Genomic DNA, 21,625 nt, shown 5'->3' on the forward strand with positions numbered 1-21,625 from the left:
AGGCTGCATACAGTATTAAATTTTACCTTGAGCACATCTCTGGGATAAAGGTAATTCCACCCTAGCCCATGATTTTCTTGTATTTTATACACAACTATTTGCAGCATCTGGACATTGACTTAGTCTCTTTTATTCCCTTATTTTTTTAACTGCATATGTCATTATGATGTTTTACCATTTGGAGGAATGTTTTGTTTATTAAATAGCTTATAATTTTAATAACATTTTTCTTCATTTGTTTTCCTTTTGACTTTTGTGGGAAAATCTCTCTTAAGTCTCCCCAGTCTAATAACTGGGGAGACTAATAATATGATCAGCATGACTTGTTCAATTTCATTCTCCACATCCATTTTGCATGGAAGTATTATTTTATAAAGGCTCAGATCTCCTTTTATGGGACTGACAAACTGACTTCTGGTACCCTTTTGTCATTCTTCCTTCCCCTTTCAGAAATTTTAAAAAGCTCTCAAGTACAATTTGTATATATTCTAACTACCTACATTGTTAAGAGAAATGCTGTTTCATCTCTCTCTTTAGGATTAAAAGACTAGCTGTGCGTCAGTTCCATACTTTGGCTTCAGGCACAGTATCCTTCATTGCAGATATTGATCATAAATGCAGGGAAACTAAATGAAATTCCGCCTGTCAGATGACATGATTTGAGGACTGCGTCTCAAATCGACTTCACTTTAGAGTTGGGGTTTCTAGTGTTGGGCAGTGATTATGGACCTTTTCAGCAATTCTGCTTTAGCACTTCAGTTTTTGGTTAACTTGTAGATGTGCAGAAAGAAGCATGTCTAAATCCAGTAGATGGAGCAGGAGGAATATGGATTCACATGCAGTTCTTGAGACACTATAACAAAACTGGGATTTACAGCCCTTCCATGCTTCTCTATTATTATACAGTTTTTCAGATAAAACTTTCTATAGTACAAAAAGAAGTGTAAATATAATAGTCTGTAAAATTAACCCCATGAAATAAATATAACATGAGAAATCTGTTGGAAGAAACCTACATCTCCGTTTTGTACTTTTCTCTGTAGGTGCGAGAGTTTGACGGCCGTCACTTTATTCTGGAGAAGTCAATTACAGGAGATTTTGCTCTTGTGAAGGCATGGAAGGCTGACCGTGCAGGAAACATCATTTTCAGGTGTGACTTGTTTAACAGTGGAAAAAGATTCTTTTATGATTTAGATAATGAAAGAGAAGGAGAATCCTGACTCCTGTGTGATGGCAAAAAAATATTTTACTGATTTTGCTTTCTTTCATGTTGCCTTTCCCTACTCTCAAATTATACTGCTATAAAAAACCAAAATATAATTGTTTATTCTAATGACTTTTGAGAATTCAAACATAGATGTGAAATAAAATATTGGTGGTTTAAAATAAGACACAGCAGGCTGTGTCTGTTACTCAATTACTACTGAGAAATTTAGTGTCTTCTATTCTGTTCAGTTTTCGTGTTAGTTTGGGTCCTTTTTCTTGAGCAATGAAGTTTGCTCCATTCATATACGACAGAAGGGAAGGGTGCTGAATCAGTCTTCTGGACAGTCAGTGATGGGAAAATTGATTCTGTATAAAGAAAGCAGTGTTTAAAGTTGATTTGATCTCAGTGGTGTAGGGAGAGGCATCATACGAATTTAAACATCTTTGCCATGAAAAGTTTGAGTGTTGCAATAGTAATTACATCTTTTATATGAGTTGCTATCCTTAAGTTCTGGTTTGTCCTGAACTGAAGCAGGAGAGGTTTGCTTATGTTTAATGCCTGGTTTTTATTTGTTTGTCTTATGGCTATCAGATGAAAAGGTAAGTGTAACAATTGCTGCATTTTGCTACATCAGACTGTGAAAGACACAGTCTGTCTTTGTATGTATTAGAACAAACAAGGAGTTGAAAAAGGAGCTGAAAAATATATGTATAAAATAATACACATAAAATAATGCTTTTCTTTATTTATGTATACATACACATGTATTCACATTAATTTTATCTATATATCTTATAATAATATTGAATTAAAATACTTGAACATTAATAAATAAGCTTTTTTTTTGCCCAAATCTTGACATCCTGGCTTGCTCACTGGTAAGACAATATGGCTTCTGATTGAAAACTTAACTTTCTTGTGTGCATGCACATGAATTTAATGACTGTTAAACTGCTTTCTTTAGGTTCTGGTACACAGAATACAGGAAACATTCTTCCTCCTTAGGCTTCTTTTTGTTTACTCTTGAGCTACTACTGTCTGTGCTTTTACCCTGTATCTATCTACTGATGCATAGTTACCTCTGAAAAATTCTTTAATTTTCCACGGCAACAGACTGGTTGCATTCTCCCTTTTACCCCTCTTCCTTTATGTCCTGTTGGTCTCTATCCCTTTCCTTCTCCTGTTTTTTTCAGTCTTCATGTGTCGCCCACATTCTCAGAGTACAGTTAATACCAGATACTATATCCATCTGGAGTGAAGATCTAAAAACCTTGACTCCTCCTTTCAAGTGTAATTAATCAAAGATGGAAACATCATCATCCAGTGTCTTATTCCTTGTAGAATATTACTAACTTAAAAGAATTTGCTTATGATAAGCAGTGTCCCATTCTGTTTTGGGATGACACACAGATTACCTGATGACCTAGAACAGAGAAACATAGGCTCATTTTATAATGCCATCTGCCACCACTTTCCCAGCAGTGTGGTACTATTTATAGTGTGTTTCCCATGACTGGTATCTGTGGAGCCAATAGCTAAGGAGTAACTGTAAACAGTAAACTGTTAATCACCCTCAAGCTAAGAGGTTTTTTAAATCTAAAGGTGTACCTTAGGTACACTTAGTTTGACGACAGGCCAGCATTAATTTTTTTGTCTCTTCTCCTGTGTGAAGCTATACTGTTTTCTTGGGAATCCAGAATGACATTAACTTCTTTAGAAAGCAGTTTTTTAAGCTACTATTTTTTTTTCTTAACGTGATACTTCATGTCTCCTAGATCTTTTCTTCCATACAGCATATTGTGGCTACTTTCATTCCAGGCATCTTCAAGCTGAGTAGACTATTCTGTACCACAGCTTTTGTCTAACAAGGAAGCCTATGTCTAGCCCAGTAGATAGTAACTTTTAGGTATAGTACACTATTAGTACACACCTATCCCTAAGTCAGATTGCTCAGAGCTCCATCCAGTCTGTCCTTGAACACTTCCAGGGATGGGGCATCCACAGTTTTTCTGGGCAACTTGTTCCAGTGCCTCACCACCCTCACAGTAAAGAATTTCTCCCTAATATCCATTCTAAACCTACTCTCTTTGTCATGTCACTGCCTGCCCTTGTAAAAAGTCCCTCTCCATCTTTCTTGTAGGCTTTCTTCAAGTAAGGGATGGCAACAATTAGATTTCTCTGAAGCCTTTTCTTTTCCAGGCTGAACAATCCCAATTCCCTTAGCCTTTCCTCATAGGAGAGGTACTCCATCCCTCTGATCATCTTGGTGGCCTCCTCTGGACTCTCTCCAACAGATCAGTGTTCTTCCTGTACTGGGAACCCCAGGGCTGGATGCAGTGCTCCAGGTGGGGTCTCACTGGAGCAGAATAGAGGGGCAGAATTGCCCTCCTCAGCCTCCTGCCCACACTGCTCTGGATGCAGCCCAGCCAACAGTTGGCTTTCTGAGCTTAAAGTGCACATGGCCAGTTCATGTCCAGCCTCTCATCCACAAGCACCCCCAAGTCCTTCTCACCAGGGCTGCTCTTGATTCCCCAGCCTTTGTTCATACTGGGGGTTGCCCCAAGCAAGCAGCAAGCAGATGTAGCACCTTACACTTGGTCTTATTAAACCTCATGAGATTTCCATGGGCCCACTCCTTGAGCTTGTCCAGGTCCCTCTGGATGGCACCCCATCCTTCAAGTGTGTTAACCACATCGCTTGATTGATGTCAGCTGCAAACTTGCTCAGGGTGCACTTGATCCCATCATCTATGTCATTAATGAAGATATTAGTTAGCACTGGTCCAAGACGGACCCCTGAGGGACACCATTTGTCACTGATGTCCATCGGGGCTCTGAGCCATTAACCTCATTAACCTGGACGTGACTGTCCAACCAATTCCTCACCCACCAAACAGTCCATGCAATCAAATCTATCTCTTTATAAATTAGAGAGAAGGATGTTGTGGGGGACCATGTCAAAGGCTTTACAGAAGTGCAGATAAATGACATCAGTAGCTCTTCCCTTGTCCACTGATGTCAGTACACCACAGAAGGCCACTGGGTTGGTCAGTCAGAACTTGCCTATGGTGAAACCTTGCTGATTGTCTCTAATTACCTCCCTGTCCTCCATGTGCCTTAGCACAGCTTCCAGGAGGATCTGTTCCATGACCTTCCCAGGCACAGAGGTGAGGCTGACAGGTCAGTCATTCTCAGGGTCCTCCTTTCTACCCTTTTTAAAGATGAGTACAGTGTTTTCCTTTTTCCAGTGCCTGGGACTTCATATGAGTGCTGTTATTTTTCAGTTATCAAAGACTGGCTTCTCTCCATGATATTTGAACCTCTTTTGGTTCCCCTCTCTTTTTATCTTGGTACCATTCTGCTTTGGAGTTGTTCTAGCCCAAGCAAAGTTGTTGCTTGGTGCTGATGAAAACAGACTATTGACAACGGAACAGAGATGTTGAAGGGATAATCAGAGTCGGGGCCTCTGCTGTCACAGTCATATCAGATCATCTCTTCATGTTCTAGTGGTTCCACAGTGTATAAATTCACCTCATATCTGAGGTTTCTCTTCACCTCTGTGTCATTAGGTACATAGTTTGTTGGTTTAGTCTGCCATGAAGTAGTTTGCTGTCTTTTGCCTCTGGGAGAAAACACATTATGCCTTTAGGTCAGCTTGGAAATCCATCACTGGAAAAATAGATGTTGTAGATGTTGCTGAGACTAGCTGTCCAGAAAGCCATCTTAAAATAAAAAAGGCAACTTCGTCTAGCTAGTTTCTGAATTTCATACTCCTAACCCCTTAGCATTATTTGGTGTTGGAAAATAAGTGTAGTGCTTCTGTTTTTTCTCCTTCTCGATGATGTGCTCTTTAGAAATAAGGCCTTTGATCCCATAAAGCTTCTGGATGGTGTGTTCTTCAGAAATAAGGCCTTTGATCCTGTAAAACTTCTGGATCGTGTGTTCTGTAGAAATAAGGCCTTTGATCCTGTGCAAGACTGCTGCTTCTGAAACAACTTTACTAACCCAGGAACATTCTAAATGGCAGAAGCTTTTATAGTGTCAGAATAGAGCCCATTAGCTCTTCTTAATGTTAAATTAACATTGAAATGTTTTCTTGTAATTTTTCCCCTATGTAAAAATAATTTTATATCAGTTTTTTTACTGGAAGACTAGTCATTATAATCTTGTGAAAGGCTTTGGCTCAGAAAAATAGTTACACAGGATGAAATACTGAATTCTTAGTTTTCACATCTGCTTTCCCCATCTGTATGCATTTTCCTGCTATTTTAATTTGGCTTTTTTAACTGTTTTTCTTCTCATTTGCTACTCTACTTTGATTAGGATAGTTTTTCCTAAATCACTACCAGCTAGGATTGTATTCATGCTCTCAGAGAAGGATCGAATGCAAGTTGTGGTTGGTTGGGTTTGTTTTGTGGTTTCCTATTCTTACATCCTTTTGGGTTTACATAGCCACTAAGAAAATTCATTGACAAAAGATGTTAATAGAATCATAGAATATGCTGAGTTGGAAGGGACTCATCAGAATCATCAAGTCCAACTCCTGCCCTGCATAGGACATTCCATGAGTCACACCATGTGTCTGAGAGCATTGTCCAAGCGATTTTTGAACTCTGTCAGCCTTGGTGCTGTGACCATTTCCCTGGTGAGCCTGGTCAAGTGCCCAGCCACTCTTTGGGTGAAAAATTTTTTTCTTGATATTCAACCTAAACCTCCCTCAACTCAGCTTCATGCCATTCCCTCAAGTCCTGTCACTGGTCACCACCGAGAAAAGATCAGTGCCTGCCCCTCCTCTTCCCCTCACAAGGTCTGAAATGAGGTCTCCCCTCAGTCTCTTCCAGGCTGAACAGATCAAGTGACCTCAGTGGCTCCTCATACGCTTCCCCTCAAGGCCCTTCACCATATTCGTTGCCCTCCTTTGAGCTCTCTTTAAGAGCTTAATGTCTCTTTATATTATTGTGCTCCAAACTGCACACAATATTCCAGCTGAGGCTGCCCCAGTGCAGAGCGGAGTGGGACAATCTCCTCCCTCAACCGGCTGGTGATGCTTTGCCTGATGCCTCCCAGGACACAGTTGGACTTTCGTTAGAGGCTTCCCAGCTTCTGTGTATTGCCAATAAAACAGCATTTCCCTGAAATATGTGTCTTTGCGTATAGCTTTGATTATGTAGATATCTGCACTAGAATCCTGTTAGCACTCACTGCTCAGGAGTGAGTCTAGGATTTGACTGTTTCCTTTCCGTTCCTCCCCGGAAGCCACGAGGTGGCAGCAGCCCCCCAAAGTTCAGGGTGGCTGTGGTACTGGGCATGGTCCTTGCGGGAAGGGAAGGAGAGAGGAGGAAAACACGTTGGAGATTAACTGTTGGACTTGATCGTCTTATGGGCTTTTTTTCCCGCTTAAATGGTTCTGTGAGTCTATGAAATAAGTATGGTTAGGGAAAAAAATGCTTCTGTGTAAAAAGGATGGAGGAAAGGAAGTTTTGATTTGTTTTGGACCCTGATTTCATGAATTCTGACAAAAATTTTTCAGGAATTCTACTTTTTTTAAAAGAGAAGAATGCTGAGAACACCACTAAAATCGACAGAACTTTTCTTAATTATTAAATATGCCAAACAGTTTTGTTTGGTTTCTGGAAAGTATAGAGAGCAGCTGACAGAGGTTGCATGTTTTTCCTTGTGCCTGCTATGATCTTGGTGCAGATCCAATATGTGTCATGTGTTGTTTTTTTCTAGAGATTCTTTTTCCTTGGTACAGAAATGGTGTGTGGGAATACATAGGATCAGTGCCAGAGTCTTGCAGTGAGTGCCAAAACTGACACAGGGGTTTTTTTTGATGAAGAGAATTTGATTACATTTGCTATGCAGAGTGCTATCTGAAGTTCTGATCTGAGTTATGAAGGCATACGGGGGACTTGAGAGATTGTTAAGCCCTGTGCTGGCCCCCCTGTGGAGATAGATTTCATTCTTTGTGAAGTAAAAAAATGTGAAGGCCCACTGTACAAAGTCCAGCTTGCCACTGCATTTGGATCTAATAAATGAACATATCAGCAGCACACCCAATTTCAATTAAACAATGTGCTGATTAAAAGTCAAAAGAGCTGTAATAAATATTTTCTAATGTAGTGAAATATGATTTAATTTTAGATGCATCTTACACAATTCCACAGTACTTTTTCCTCCTTCCTACTTTTTTTTATTAGTTCTCAAGCTACTTGACAAAACGATTTGTGATGTTTATATTACAGACATACTTGTAGTAACTTATCTCTGAAAAGTCTTTCATTGTACTGTTATGGCTTTTAATACTCATTAATTTTCTTTTGTTTTGCAGGAAAACTGCAAGAAACTTCAACCAACCTATGTGCAAAGCTGCAAAGACAACTGTGGTAGAGGTAGGGAATTGAAACATGATAAGCTTATCCTCTTGTAGTCCACATACCCCTTTGTTTTGCATGGTATTCTGGGGACACAGTGGGGGGATTTCAAATCATTGGGGGATTTCATAATAGGGACAGTGGTCTAACCTGTCTCCTTGGATTGCCTGCTCCTGACACTCTTCTCTGCTTTAGTGATTAGTTCCTCAGTTTATTGCTGTTCATTTGATCCTGACCAGGACTTTGTGTTCACTGTGATCAGCCTTTAAAAGGGAAACATGGCAACAGCCTTCTAGTATCTTAAATAAAGTAATATGTGGATGAAAGAGGAAAACAGTAGGCTCAGCCTGTACTTGAGAAGATTCACCTAAGACTTTATGAAAAGCCTTCTGAAAATAAGAACATAACAACACAGATGAGGTAAATCATAGAGATATCACAGCTGTGGTCCCTAAAATTTAATAAATTACATAACTATCAGTCCAGAATGAGATACAGATGTTTGGTTAAATCTTGAGAAAGAGAATGGACTAGCTGACCTAGAAGGTTCTTCCAATTTCTTTGTCCTTTTTCCTTGTCTGAAACGATAATGTTTAAAAACATGGAGCAACCTACACTGGAAAAATATTGGTGGCTGGAGAGTTGCTAAGGCATAGCAATAGCTAAAAGACAGAGTGCTCTGTTAGCTTTTACTTCACTCTCTGGTAAGTTTTTTTATGTCTAATAAAAGCTAAATATGGTTTGTTAGTAAGGTCAAGACAAACTCTTCTAGACTATTTCCAGTAAATGCTATTTGGAAGAGGCTTGTGTTTCTTCAGGGGTTTTGTTTAGTTTTGGTTTGCTGGGGGCTGGTTTGGGTTTTTTGTTTGTTTGTAAAATGTTATCAAGAAAATATATTTGTTACATAAACGTCTCTGGATAATACATTTGGGAGCTTGAGTTATTACTTTGTGTCTTACAGAATAAAGACAAAAAATGCCCTGATATTTGCCACACAACTTACAGTGACAATGCAGCAACAGTGAATTTTCACTTTTTTTTCAAGAAAGGTGTAAAGTATTTTTCTATTTAAAAATTAAATGAAGAATCTTTCCCTCTAGACACTTGTCCTGCGTACCTTGTTCAGTCTGGCATTTAGAGAATTTAAGTAGATCAAAACCTTCCACCTACATTCCATCTCACTCTCTGTCTCTGCTCTTCTATCCACTTATGATAGGGTAGAATTTTCTTGTCAGTGAGCAACTACTATGTGACATCCTTCTTTCTGTAATTCCACTTAAGAGTCGTTAGTAGATCTGCTGTGAACTGTGTCCACTCTGAGTCTTGTATTTTCAATACCATTTGAAAACTGTCAAGCTTTTTGCAAGATGGCATATTAATATTATTTTACAGTGCTGTTTTTTATGGGCAAATTAGTTGAAGAGGCATAACCACGTATTTAGCACAAATTTAGAGCCAAATACAATGCATCATTGGCTTTACTTCTACACGTCATTCTTCCAAAGTGGAATTCAGAATGTTGTGTTTAGATTTAAGGGTTTAAACCCAGGAATCAGAAGGAAATACCTCAATATGATGTCTAGTACATCCTCAGTACTGAGCATTGTCAGCTGTCTAAGCTCAGCACTAGGAAACTGAGGCAACTGAAAATCCGAGTTTTACCTGACTCCATAGTTACTGTTGTTCAAGGCTGAAGGGTGAAATGAGAATTCCATTGACAGGGAGAAGAAAAATGTTTGTGTAGGGTAGTAATTCAGATACTCTCTTGGCAACAGGGATTTCTAAATTCTGTTATCTGTTACTGGCTCTGTTTTTCACTAACTGAACATTTAACTGAGTTTAAGTAGACAGTCCCAGTCTCTAGAAGTAGAGATTCGAAGCCAGTCCTACTCCTTGCCATCAAAACAGCCAAAGGTCAGGCTTGTTTTCAGAGTCCTGCGGTCATTAATTGGGATTTTCAGAACTGTAGTTTCTCCATCTGGCACTTTCCTCAGATTTATATTAGTTTCTGATCATTGATAAAAATATGGAATGGTCTTGGCATAGTAAGATCCATACCAAGGAAATATAAACTACTGGAAAGCCTATCTCAGTGTACCTGTGGGTGAAAGTGGGAAGTGCACTGGAAATCAATTGCATTTATTAACTTGTCTTTCTAAGTTAACCTGAGAAGCTATGAAATATAACACGCATGCACAGTGAAAGAGACTTTTTTCTTTACTTAAAGCTACTGTTCTTTAGCTTTAGTTAGTGTGGTATTTTACACACTGATAGATGAAGTACAGGCAGACACAATTTTTGCAACAATTCAGAAATGGGAGAACTTGGCAGCATCTGTGTATGTGGGAGATAAGAAAAAAAAATGAGACAAAAAACCCCAGCTCTCCATCTCACAAACTGATACCTATTGCTTGCTTACAAACCCTTGTGCGTTGTGAGTAGCAAGGCCGGCTGTGCATAGAGAAGCTTCTAAAGAAGGAGGAAGTCAGGCTGTACCATTGCCAGTTATGTCTGGGACACACAGTGGAGAATTACTGATTTTTAAAATTCCACTAGAACAAATTTCTGATTGAAGTATTTGACCTTCAGCCTTGTTTATTTTGAATAGGCAAATGGTCAGAAGTAGCCATGCAGTACTCGTTTTGGGATCAGAAATACATTGATTGTAATCTTCTATGAAATGCAAGAGGTGCTTACAAATATTTTGGACTGTTACATGCATTTCTTTTCTTTAAGTGAGAGGGAGTGGAACCTTCTATCATGATAATAAGGATGTATGCTGAGACACAGATAACTGTAAAAATCCAACTGCTGGGTCCAGTGGAGTTTCTACTTTTATTTGAAGATGACCATTATTAAGGGTCAAAAAGATTTGTGCAACTGAATTGCATGATTCCTGTTATTTGGAAGTTAACCTTTGCAGAGAAAAATGTTAAATAATCCAGTGTTGACAACATCAGTTAGTTTGGCTTTATCTATATGTAAAAGCAAAATGGTGCAGGAGTTCATCTCCTTCTCACTTTGCCTTACAGAACTTGCAGCACACTGTCAGAGCTGTAGTTTTGTTTGAACCTGAGGCCTCATGCACACGCTCAGCCTGAGGCTTCCAGTTGATTATCAGATCTGTAAACACTTTCCTGCTCCTATTGCAAAGACAGAAGAACTGGGAAATCAGCTGATATAAAAGGAACTCGATGATCACAAGTTACATACAAGCCTCCAGCCCTTGTGAAGGATGAAAGGAAGAGCTTGGCATGTGAAGAAACTTGAGGGATTGTGTGGGGTTACATATGTGGTAACATTTCCAACACACTGTTGAATGAAGGTCATATCTGCTGAATTCAGCAGGTGTCACTGCTGTCAGGCCCCTCAACAGAGACAAGTAATTGTGTGGTGGAAAATTAATTGCATAGCAGCAGGGAGGCCTCCTGGATGTGTGCCTAGACTGGTGGGACAAGGGCTGTGATAGTAGGATGCTTCTTAAGATCTACATCTCCTTGTAGAGGCTCCTGTGAGCAGAGCCCCACTAGGAGGGACAACTGGTTTTTATAGTGAATTGAGGCAACCCAAAGCCAGAGGAAAAAACACCGTGTGACCTTGCCAGGTGTGGGTGTCATGACAGCATGGGAAAGATGAAGGGTGATATAGGCTTAGACTCTTGTTTTCCTCCATGGAGGAGAACATAAACATGTGTAACTGCCCCAATTGTCCCTAGACTGTTATCTGTTTTCTTGCCATCCTTATTCTCTGCTGTGAGACCTACTGAATATTTGTCCCTGGTGAAGTGCTTTGAGATCTCAGCCATTGCCACAGTGTGTTTGATAGTGGTAATGGTCAATATGTTTAGAAATATTTATTGACTTGCTGTTTGAATATCCAGTTTGAATAATTTTCTTGTTCAGATCAGAGAGGATAGCTAAATATATCTCCTTGTGTAAATAGCATTTACACCTCAATATCAGCAGAGGGAAAAAAGAGAGTGGGCTTTCTCATAAAAATGCATTAAATAAAAATCATTAACCCCTGCATTTTATCTCTGGTTGCCTAGTAACAACACAGCCACATCAGTGAGCACCATTTTCTCAGGTACAATGAACTGCGCTGCACTAAGAGACAGAATCAGAGTGAAATAAGCTATTTGTGTCCTTTTATCTGTGCTAAATCATGGCATTGGGCTTTATTGAGGAAACTGGAAATGAACCTTTTCTTGTGTGTGTCTTTTCCTCCAAGTACTTTAACAATGGCAAAACTTTCCTCAGATGCATAGCTCTGTTCTGAGGAATTTTTCAAGGTTTTACACAATGACAGGTTACTGTAAAAAGCCTGTAAGCACTATTTTAAAGTGAAACAATAATCTAATAGAGTCTCTTTCATCACCTGAATGCCCCAGCTGTGGAAACTGAACCCTGGTGCAGGATGTGGTTCTGGATTTGGGATGGGCACAGACTTCATGTTTGTATGTCTTTCTGTGAAACCACAGATCAGGATGTGAGGCCAAAGTGGACACAGAATTGAGGTCCTTCCTTGCAAACGCTGTAACCATCAAGCTGTTGTGTTGCTATAGCCTTTTTTGGTATTGTTTAATTGCTCAATGATGATTCCATGTGTGCTCAGGCAATGGTTGCCGAGGGAGTATCCCATGTATCTGCAGTGGTGGAAGCGCATTGTTTGAGAATCCCATTTGGCACAGGATGGACACTGAGCTGCTTATTCCTGCCGCCTTACCAGCCACTTCTGGCACAAGTGACAGTAGAATTCAAGTTGCCATAATATGCTAGTATAATAAATGCAAAATAGATATATTTTATATATAAATATATATTATTAGTGTAAATACAGAAATCTTTGCATCTTAAACATGTAGGTAGTTAGTCAGGGATTTTGACTGCATGATTGTATTTCCTTGCCTAGGCTTTGGCTAAGTCCTGAATCAAAGGTGCCTGTGGATGTGAATTTAGATAACCCAAACCTAGCGTATAAACATTACAATATCCTTTTCAGAGGAACCTTGATTGAACACTTGTGGGGAGAGTATCTTTGAAATGCAAGGTCATGATCCTTAGAAGGCGTAGAAGGGAAAATGGCCAAATACCAGGAATATCTCTTAGGCAGACTGATTTCATGAGCTCAGAGACTTATATTGATGAATCCTTCTGGGAGGTATAGCTAAGAAGAAATAAGTTAGAAAAAGACTGTGTTAATGAGCTTGAGAATAATATATTCCAACATGGAGAAAGCATTGGAAAAGCAGTAGGAGTTTGACCTTGATCACAATTGTTGTAATTTCATACACACACAAGCAAAATGACAGAAACTGAGACCAATGTCAGATGTCAGAGGCTAAACATTACAAAACCCAAACAAACCAAAAAGCTTAAGCTTTTAAGAGATATCCAGCCCAGTACAAGATAAAGAATAATTGAAAATAACACAAAATCTTTTTAAGAGTACATATATAATGGACTGTCAGACAAAGCATGTTGATACTTCATGGATCAATGAAATTAATAAAATTATCAATGCAGATTGCAACAAAGGCTGAAGTGCTTAATGCCTTTTCTGCTTCTGTATCCAACAATGTTAAAAAATAGTTTGGTGGCTATTATGATGCCAGTCATAAAAAGTTAAAGAGCAAGTCAGAGAAGGATTGGAATTGAAATCCAGAGACTACTAATATTGATTTGAATAAACAGCTCCTAGAAACATTTGCACACCATTGCCACAGTAATTTTAGTTTGCCAAAAAGATTCCCACCCCTAGACTTAAATACTCAAAGACTTGGTTTTATTTCCCTTCATTGTATTTGATTCCTTACTTCGGTCTGTGCATGTGCTTATTAAAAGCAGAACAGAAAAAAACCCCACATTTGTACAGCTGTTTGGAGACCATCTTAAATTGTTTGAGAAGTACTGGAATAGACTGGGCTAGAATAGAGTTCATATGTTAGTTCTTTTTACATTTAGTTAACATGCTTCTGATTCATGAGGAGATTTTTGGGTTGTCCTGTGCAAGGCCAGAAGTTGGACTCGATGATCCTGATGTATCCCTTCTGGCGAAGCATATTCTATTCTATGATTCTGTTCTGTTCTATGATTTTCAGGGGAGTAAACCTTTTTAGTAGTTAAGTTAGCTATGTGGGTTTTGTAACTTTTTCTGTTTGTTTGATTGGGTTTTTTTTTGTTGTTACTGTTGTTTTTTCCTTTTCTGTTTTGTTTTTTTTCCCTATAGTTGCTTTTCTTTTGTATGTAACATAAATTTTTTGCGGCTTCAGATTTGGCACTTCATTGCTGGGGTAGTGAATATTAAGGGGATAAAATTCATAGCAGATCAAATTATTGCTGTTTGCTGCTCATATTGCTGCTCAGATGGTTTTACCTGCACATAGTATAAGATTTGAATTTGTTTTTATTTTATCTATCTCCTATATTTTATTCCTTTCTAAATGATGCTTTCTTGAACGAGTATCATGGTTTTCTCAACATTCAGTTTCAGAAGTTCATTGCAGACGTGAATATAATCTTGCAATTGCAGATGTGAATATAATCTTGCAATGAAAAAAATACTTTTATCCTTGTCACATATGTTAAGAACAAATATGACATTCAAAAACAAGAAAAAGCAAGTCCGTGGTTATCGGTGGATACTGCGGATTGCCAGGTAGTCAGTGTGCTGGAGAAACTGATGGAAAGCCTCTGTTTGCTCCTAAAGCTAAATTTAGAGGTTTTTTCATTATGTTTTACAGAAAACCTGATAGACTGTGCATTTGAAATATATTTCACTGCCAGAACTTGTGTCCTCTGTCATGAGAATTTGAAAATTAAAAGGATTTAATATACTCTGGATTTTTTCAGCCCTGCTTTGTGTATATGTTAATCAATCAATGACTTATCTGTCTCTGCATTTGAAATCATGCATTATTATAGCACTGAAAAGATGGTGCAGAGACAGTTTTATGCATGATTCAAGGAATTTACATGCATATATACTTTTATTTCTGTGTCTCAAAGCAGTAATTTGTTTTCTATGCTAATAGCATCTCTAATGGAGATTTCTAGTATAAAATGAGAAAGACTTGATATTCAAACTGAAAATCTTACAAAAAATTACCTTCTGACATGAAGCAAATGCATTTTTTCAGGTAGTCAAAATACTGAGATTTGAAAAGCTGCAGCCTTGTAACTATTGCTGCAGTGAGGATTTTTGAGTAATTGAATCAGTTGCTCAGATTTTAGTTTTCTCTTGCAGGATCCCTCCCCTGCAAATGCTATAGAATTATTCAGTTTAAAAAGTAAGTATTTAAAGAGGAGTAATGAGTTGAGGTACCAAGACTGTCTTGACTTCAGATCGTGCTGATTTTTCAGGCTGCAGACAGTGGTAAAAGAATGAATGAAGACAACAGAATAGTTTTCCATCTCTGTCTCTCAAACAGTCACCTAGTTTTTCTTCCTCTCCCCCCCCAAATATTTTATTAAATTTCTTTATAACCCACACTCATAATGTCCAGTGTGTGGAAATGCACTCCCATTGATATTCCCATGAATTAGATACTAAGATCCTTAATTTGCCACTTCTGATTCAGCTGGAGACGGCCATAACTAAACATTATTAAAACAACTTTAAGTTTAAACAGGTGTTTTGTTTTTTTTTTTTTTTATTATAGAGCAACAAGCACATTCCTTATTTTTGTTCACCTTTGAAATAAGTCAAATGTATTTTATCAGTTTTCTTCTTGTTGAAAGAAGCAGAGAAAGGCAAAGAGGAGAGCTAGGGAATAATCCTGATTAAAATGGGGGAGATATGTAGCCAATTGGCTATGTAAGCAATAAGATAAGGAGCATTTATGCCTTCAGGGTCCTTAGAGTGCTGCATTTCTCAAACACTGAACATCAAGAGCTGCAAATGGTGGTACAAGCTCATCTAGAAATTAGATTTTTAAATAAACTAAATTTTTCAATGAAAATATTTTCAAGTACTTTCAAAACAGACAGTTTCATTTTTGTGCCAGAATATTTGCCTGTTTGAATTCCAGACTGATGGAAGTTATACTGATGTCTCATGATTCTCCCTTGTCTTTTAAGTGAATTAGGCAAGGTCTTAAGCACCTTTGTTTCTGTTGCTTTGCACTGTTGGATTTTTTTGTTTGTTTGTTTGTTTTTGTTTTTCAGACTGTGTCTTTTGAAATGTAGCTTTTGTAACATCTAGGGATAGGGCCAGCTGAGAAACAGGCTTCCTAGCTTGGACAGCAGCACATTCTTGATGCTGTGGTATCTGGTCATCTCCTGAAAGGTATTTAGGAGAGGTTATGTGGTTTATGTTTGCCTTTGCCACCAGCAGTTAAAAGAGACTCCTGTGCATCCCCCATTCACATCAAAGGAGACTGTCCCTTGATTATCCTGAGCTAATCATGCATTCAGTTTCTGCTGGTGTTCATACATTGGGAAAAGCTATTTTTACATGGGTTTGGTCTTTAGTTTTTCAGAAATTATAGATGTATTTCATCATTCAAAATTAGAACTAATTTGGGATTTTAAGAAATTCTAGATTTAAGGGACTAAATCGAGCCATTGTACAAGTAGAAATGAATTTCTGTTTGTGATGGATTCCATCAGATTCCATCAGGATTGAACATAAGCTAACCAGTGTATCCTGTTTAGATGTGTGGCAGGAGGCTTGAGGGAGAGGGAGAACCATCTGAATTATATGAAGTTAGCCACCCAGATATCATCTAGACTTTCAGACACAAGAAGAACAAAACTTGCTAAATGAAAGTAAAGGTATCTCGGAGTGCTGAATTTTTCTTTGATCAATTGAGAGGAATCAGAGACAGCAAAGAAATGGATCATTAATGTACTCCTATTTTGAGGGGGCTGGAGAGGGAGAGGTTAAAAATCCAAACAAATAGTTTCTCTAAAATTCAGTTTAAATAAGTTGTGTAACAGTTCTATTGGAAATATTAGCCAATTAGTATTGGCTTGATGTACTTCAGCAGTTATTCTGCCTGATTTATAAATACAGAGACAGAATAGAAAACTTGGTATGATCAGGAGATTAGGGGTTGTACTTGTAGTGACTTTGAATATTAGATATTCTAAAGACAATTTTTCCATTTTCTAGTGAAATCAGAATTTTCTCATTAGGCTGTGATAAGCAAAAATTCTATTTTTATGATTTGAAGGACTGTTTTAACTATGTTTCTGTCAGCTTCAGCATCAAATAATAATTTTGGTTCTGTGAAGCACATAATAAAATTTTGGTGTTTTTTCTTTTTTTCTTTAATTTCCATGCATGCCTAGTGCTCTCCTTTCCAGGCAGCTTTCAGGAAGGATAGTGATTAAGTGCAATAAAAGTTTAATTTTTCTTAAGATTTGTTACTGACAGTCTCTTTATACCCACATTCCTGTGGTCTGTTGAAAGTGTCTTAGTGGCATGACATACTGCCGGCAGTTGTTTTTTCTTCCAAGCTTTTCCTTGAAAAGTACTCTGTCTACCTTCTTCCTCAACACTGGAAAAGTTTTGTCATCTTGAATGTTTTGGATATTTGGGATATATGCTATGTTTCTGAAGGTGAAATGGACTACACTGATTCCTTGTTGAGAAGAAAGTGGTAGCATGTAAAGTAGTTTTCAGAAATCTTTGTAAATTACCGTTGTCTAAAATGAACATCTGAAATAAGGAGAACTAATACATGTGTGCACAGAATGTGTCATTTTGAGATGATGTCTTGCTGTTGCCTTCTCTTTCTTAGCAGAGAGAACCAGCAACATAATTTGTTACAAAACAGCTGTTAATATATTGTTTTACTGTGATTGCTGTATGTCTCCTGCTTAGCGTGCTGTGGTCTGATCCTTAGTTTAGAGGTATTGCTTGAATTTGAAGGTGCTTTAGTTGGACTTATGTAGACTGTAAAGTACAAATATTACCTTCTTGGATAGTACAATTAAATCTCTAATTTTTTCTTTATTTTTATTTTTATTTTACTTTTTTACCTCTCCTTCAGTACTTAAATTGCAGTGAGTAAGCTGAAAAGCAGTAACACTTAAATTTATCTCCTGACCTTTAAGTTATATTTCTTTGAATGCGTAGGATAGGAGATCTCTTTCGTTCTCTTTTCGTTCGTCATTTCTCTGATATGAGTAAGAAAATAAAATCTTTTGTTCCCATTAAAGTTGATTTTTTTATTGGGAGGCGAGAGTTCAGTTATTTGTGATAATATGTGAATAATTTCAATAAAAATGTTATTTTTTTTACTTTCTAATCAATTAAAAGGCTTTCAATCTAATGTAATTTGAAAATAAGCAACAAAGTACAGGAATAATGTATTCAAAGGAACATAATGTTTTGTTTGAAAAAACTGTTAAATTAAGTCATTCTGGTAGAGTTAATATTGTTAGCAGCTATTCTGTTCTGGAGTGCAAGGATTTGGGGTGTGAGCAGTCACCTTATTCAGCAGAGGTACCTAGTACATGTTAAACAGCTTCTTCTACCATTAACTAACCCTTAAAAAATTAAAACTACATTCACTGATTGTGACATTTTTGCCTTCCTCTGGCTCTTCTCCCATTATTTAATTCATTGATTGAAAAATAATTACATAATGTAATCTAAAAACGTATTTTCCAAAATTGCCATCTCCAGATCTGAGAAAAATATTTTGTATATATTCCATATGGATTTTTACATTTATTTTTTTTAAGAACTTGGATATTGAATACAAATTGGATGCTTTATACTTAAAAGGTGAGAATGTAATTATATTGCTTTTTTTGTTATCACTGCTATCATCCAATTGAGCATTGTAAAAATAAGCACTGAGCACTGTGAAATCATCTCATTTAATCAAGAAAGTACAGGTCACAAAATGTGATCACAACCAACAGGAGTTCATTGATGGCTTATATGAAAGCAACCACAGGGTTTCTGAAGGAATTTCTCCTTAGGTGTTCCTGCTGTAGGAGACTGGTTTGGTTGGTAATACTGGGACTGGTAGTTTGCTGGATATTAAAGCAATCTCTTGTGCTTTTAATTCAGGTGATTTTACCATAGAAAAATAGTGTGAAATCCTAATGAATTAATTAAAGGATGCAAGAAAACAGCTATCATCACTTTAACTTTTTGATGCATACAGAATTATATAGACCTGCTTCTGCAGATCATCAAACAAGCAAGTCAGTCAATTTAATGGAGGCACTTCCTTTGAGAAATGTTAGTGTTGTCTGACTTTGAACATGTTCTTGAAACTTAAGACTGTTGTGTATCCTGGCTGTGCATTATGTGACTAGCTTAAAAATTTCTGAAGATGTGTAATTCTATGTACATGGGAGAACCTCTCCAGAGACTGGTGGTTAAATTTTTCTTACTCTTTCATGCATGCACACAGCTTTACACATGGATAGCTTTTGCAGATAATCAAGTATGCTTCCTCTTTTCTTTGCGGTGTTTATCTCAGAACTACCGTGTGTGAGTACCTAGAGCAGGTAATTTAGTGCAGTCTGTTTTCTCCTCTGCTGTCAGCAGTACAGCACAGAGGAAGATGTCAAATGCGTGAAACGGAAAGGGGTGGTTGGAGGAAACATGGAGCAGGTGCAGAGAAGTGTGGGAGAAGAGTTTAGGCCTGAGGCAATTAGAAGTGAAGGTGGTAATTGAGGAGATTTAGAACAGAGAAAACAAAGGTGAATTGAGTATATTCTAGCAGGGGCTCCTGATTTTGGTGGATGTGTATCCACATGACAAAGAACCTGGAGACAAACCTACGAGATTTATGTCAGCTTTGCTCCTTAATTATCGGATACAACATACTGAGAACACAGCTCACTGTTTTTCTCTGTAGTGTTTACAAACTGTAACAGTCTATTAGAAACCAGGAAAAGAAAACTGTTAGTTTCTGGTTCGTCAGAAGCTATGAAGAAGGTGGTCTGTGTCCAGCCTCTGACGGAGAACATCCTTAAACTGCACACTGCTAGTAGCTGGGAGAATATAACCAGAAGTACCACATACTACCTTGTAAGCTCCTGTTGCGAAGAAGGAGGGACCTTCAGTGTGACCTAGAGCAGTCGCATTAGGTGAAAGGTTCTCTAACAAATACGAACATTACAGATCTTTACTGTTCCCCTGCCCCTCAATATGCTTATGCATTTATTCCAAGTCTGATGTGAGCATAATATAGTGATTATCGACCAAGATGTGCCTTTTTCAGGCTATTTGATACTTGCTTGATTTTAAAGTTGTAAAAGTCTCATTTTCAGAGTGGTTGTTGACTGACTGTCATTCCATTAATACAAGATTTTGACTGAAGTAGAAATTTCATGATCTGGCTGAACTTAGAGTCAGAAAAGGAAAGAATTGAACTCAGAAGATTCTCTGTTTCATCTCCCTGCATACAGGCAGAACTGAATTTCATAAAAAGCTTTGATGCTGCAAAACAGTGAAATACACACTGAAAACAGTTCACTGGAAATTAAGAACACACTATATGAACTTACTTTGTCATAGCTCAGTAAGTTAAGTAAATTAAGAACACACTATATGAACTTACTTTGTCATAGCTCAGTAAGTTCATATAGTGTGTTCTTGATTTCCAGTGAACTGTTTTCGGTGTGTATTTCACTGTTTTGCAGCATCAAAGCTTTTTATGAAATTCAGTCTAAACAATTAAGATTAATGGTTTTTTCTCTCTTGTTTGTCATTAACCATGGTGTTTTTGTGATCTTGAGTGAACTAGAGACATAAAATTATTGTCCTAGTCCTTATTATGTATTTTGATTTTTTAATTCTTATTATTTTATAAATGTTATACTGAATTATGCAGTGACATCATGACTCTTCCGGTAGTGAACTGAAGAAGGGCTCTGATGAGGCTAAATTTCATTTCATTTCATTTCCCTGTTGTTTTGGACATTTAAAGAGTCATAATGTTATATTTTACTTAAGTTCTTCCAGGAATTTTCATTATTTCAGTTTTAATAACTGAAGTGAACTAGAATAATTAAGATAGTGATAGAGAGATTTAATAAAGTCAGTGCAAAAATAAGCTGCTTACAAATGCATAGGTTTCTCCCTCCATCTCTTTCTTTCTCTCACCCACACGTTTTTGATTTTTTTCCTGTAATAAGGAATTATATTGTCATTTCTGCTTATAGCTTAATTTTATACTGAGATTTAAAACTAAACCAGCTGAAAACGTTTCACATATCATAACATACATAATTAGGCTGCAGAAATAGGTAAAAGGTACATAATTAAAACAAAGGCCTTTTTATTTTGATCAAGTGTTTGACATGAAAGTTTGTGTCAGTGTAATTTCCTCACCTATTTTTGGTCAAGAATCAGAGTTCTTTATTTTTCTTACTAGAAGTCCATTCAGAACCTTTCAGAAATTCTGAAATAAAGCTGAAGAATAGATGAATTTTCATGAGTAAAAATAAATCAAACTACTTTAAAAAGGAAAAGTAGATGTAAGTTACAGAAGGAAGTGATATTGTGAAACAAATGACCATTGATTCTGTGAGTGCTGCTACCAAAAGGAATGGCAGAAGGCTCTTGTGAATCATAGCAGAGAACAGCTTTTATGTTCTGGGTGTACTTGCAGATAAACCAGTATTCAGAAAAGTCTGCATTTGTTCATCCTGCTTCCATTGTCAGCAGTCACAGAAGATTTGCAGAAACCACTATACCCAGGAAGAAAAGCAATACTGCAAAACTCTTGAAACAATGAAAAGATTTTTAAATCAGATATCAGAGCCTTCCCAGAGGACAGAAGTCAGCTCATGTGGTCTCCTCAAGTTACCTTTTAGCTCTGCCTTTGTAGCAAAGATGTAAACATTTTCTGTCTTTTAGCACATTGATGAAATTAAGATTTAAACTGAACATATGTGCTCAAGGCAATCTAAATGGTACCAGAGTATTTTGATTTTCTAATTACAAAAAGTGCATGAGGTGGTCTGCCCTGATTAGTTCCCTCTCTCTGCATTCCCAGAGTTGGTGTCTCTTGGGTGGGATGCCATGTAACTGTTTTTGATGCTTACAGAGGTTCTTCTGTGCATGACAAA

General features: G+C 37.5%; 1 protein-coding gene across 1 annotated transcript in view; it reads left to right on the forward strand.

The window, feature by feature from the left end:
* OXCT1 (3-oxoacid CoA-transferase 1) overlaps positions 1-21,625 on the forward strand; it is an 87,572-nt gene that overhangs the window by 22,628 nt on the left and 43,319 nt on the right. The window contains exons 6-7 of the mRNA XM_032674796.1: positions 1,044-1,150; positions 7,538-7,598. Coding sequence (XP_032530687.1) covers positions 1,044-1,150; positions 7,538-7,598 — 168 coding nt within the window. The remainder of the gene's footprint in view (positions 1-1,043; positions 1,151-7,537; positions 7,599-21,625) is intronic.

The sequence above is a fragment of the Chiroxiphia lanceolata genome, chromosome Z, assembly GCF_009829145.1.
Source record: "Chiroxiphia lanceolata isolate bChiLan1 chromosome Z, bChiLan1.pri, whole genome shotgun sequence".
NCBI classification, from domain to species: Eukaryota; Metazoa; Chordata; class Aves; order Passeriformes; family Pipridae; genus Chiroxiphia; species Chiroxiphia lanceolata.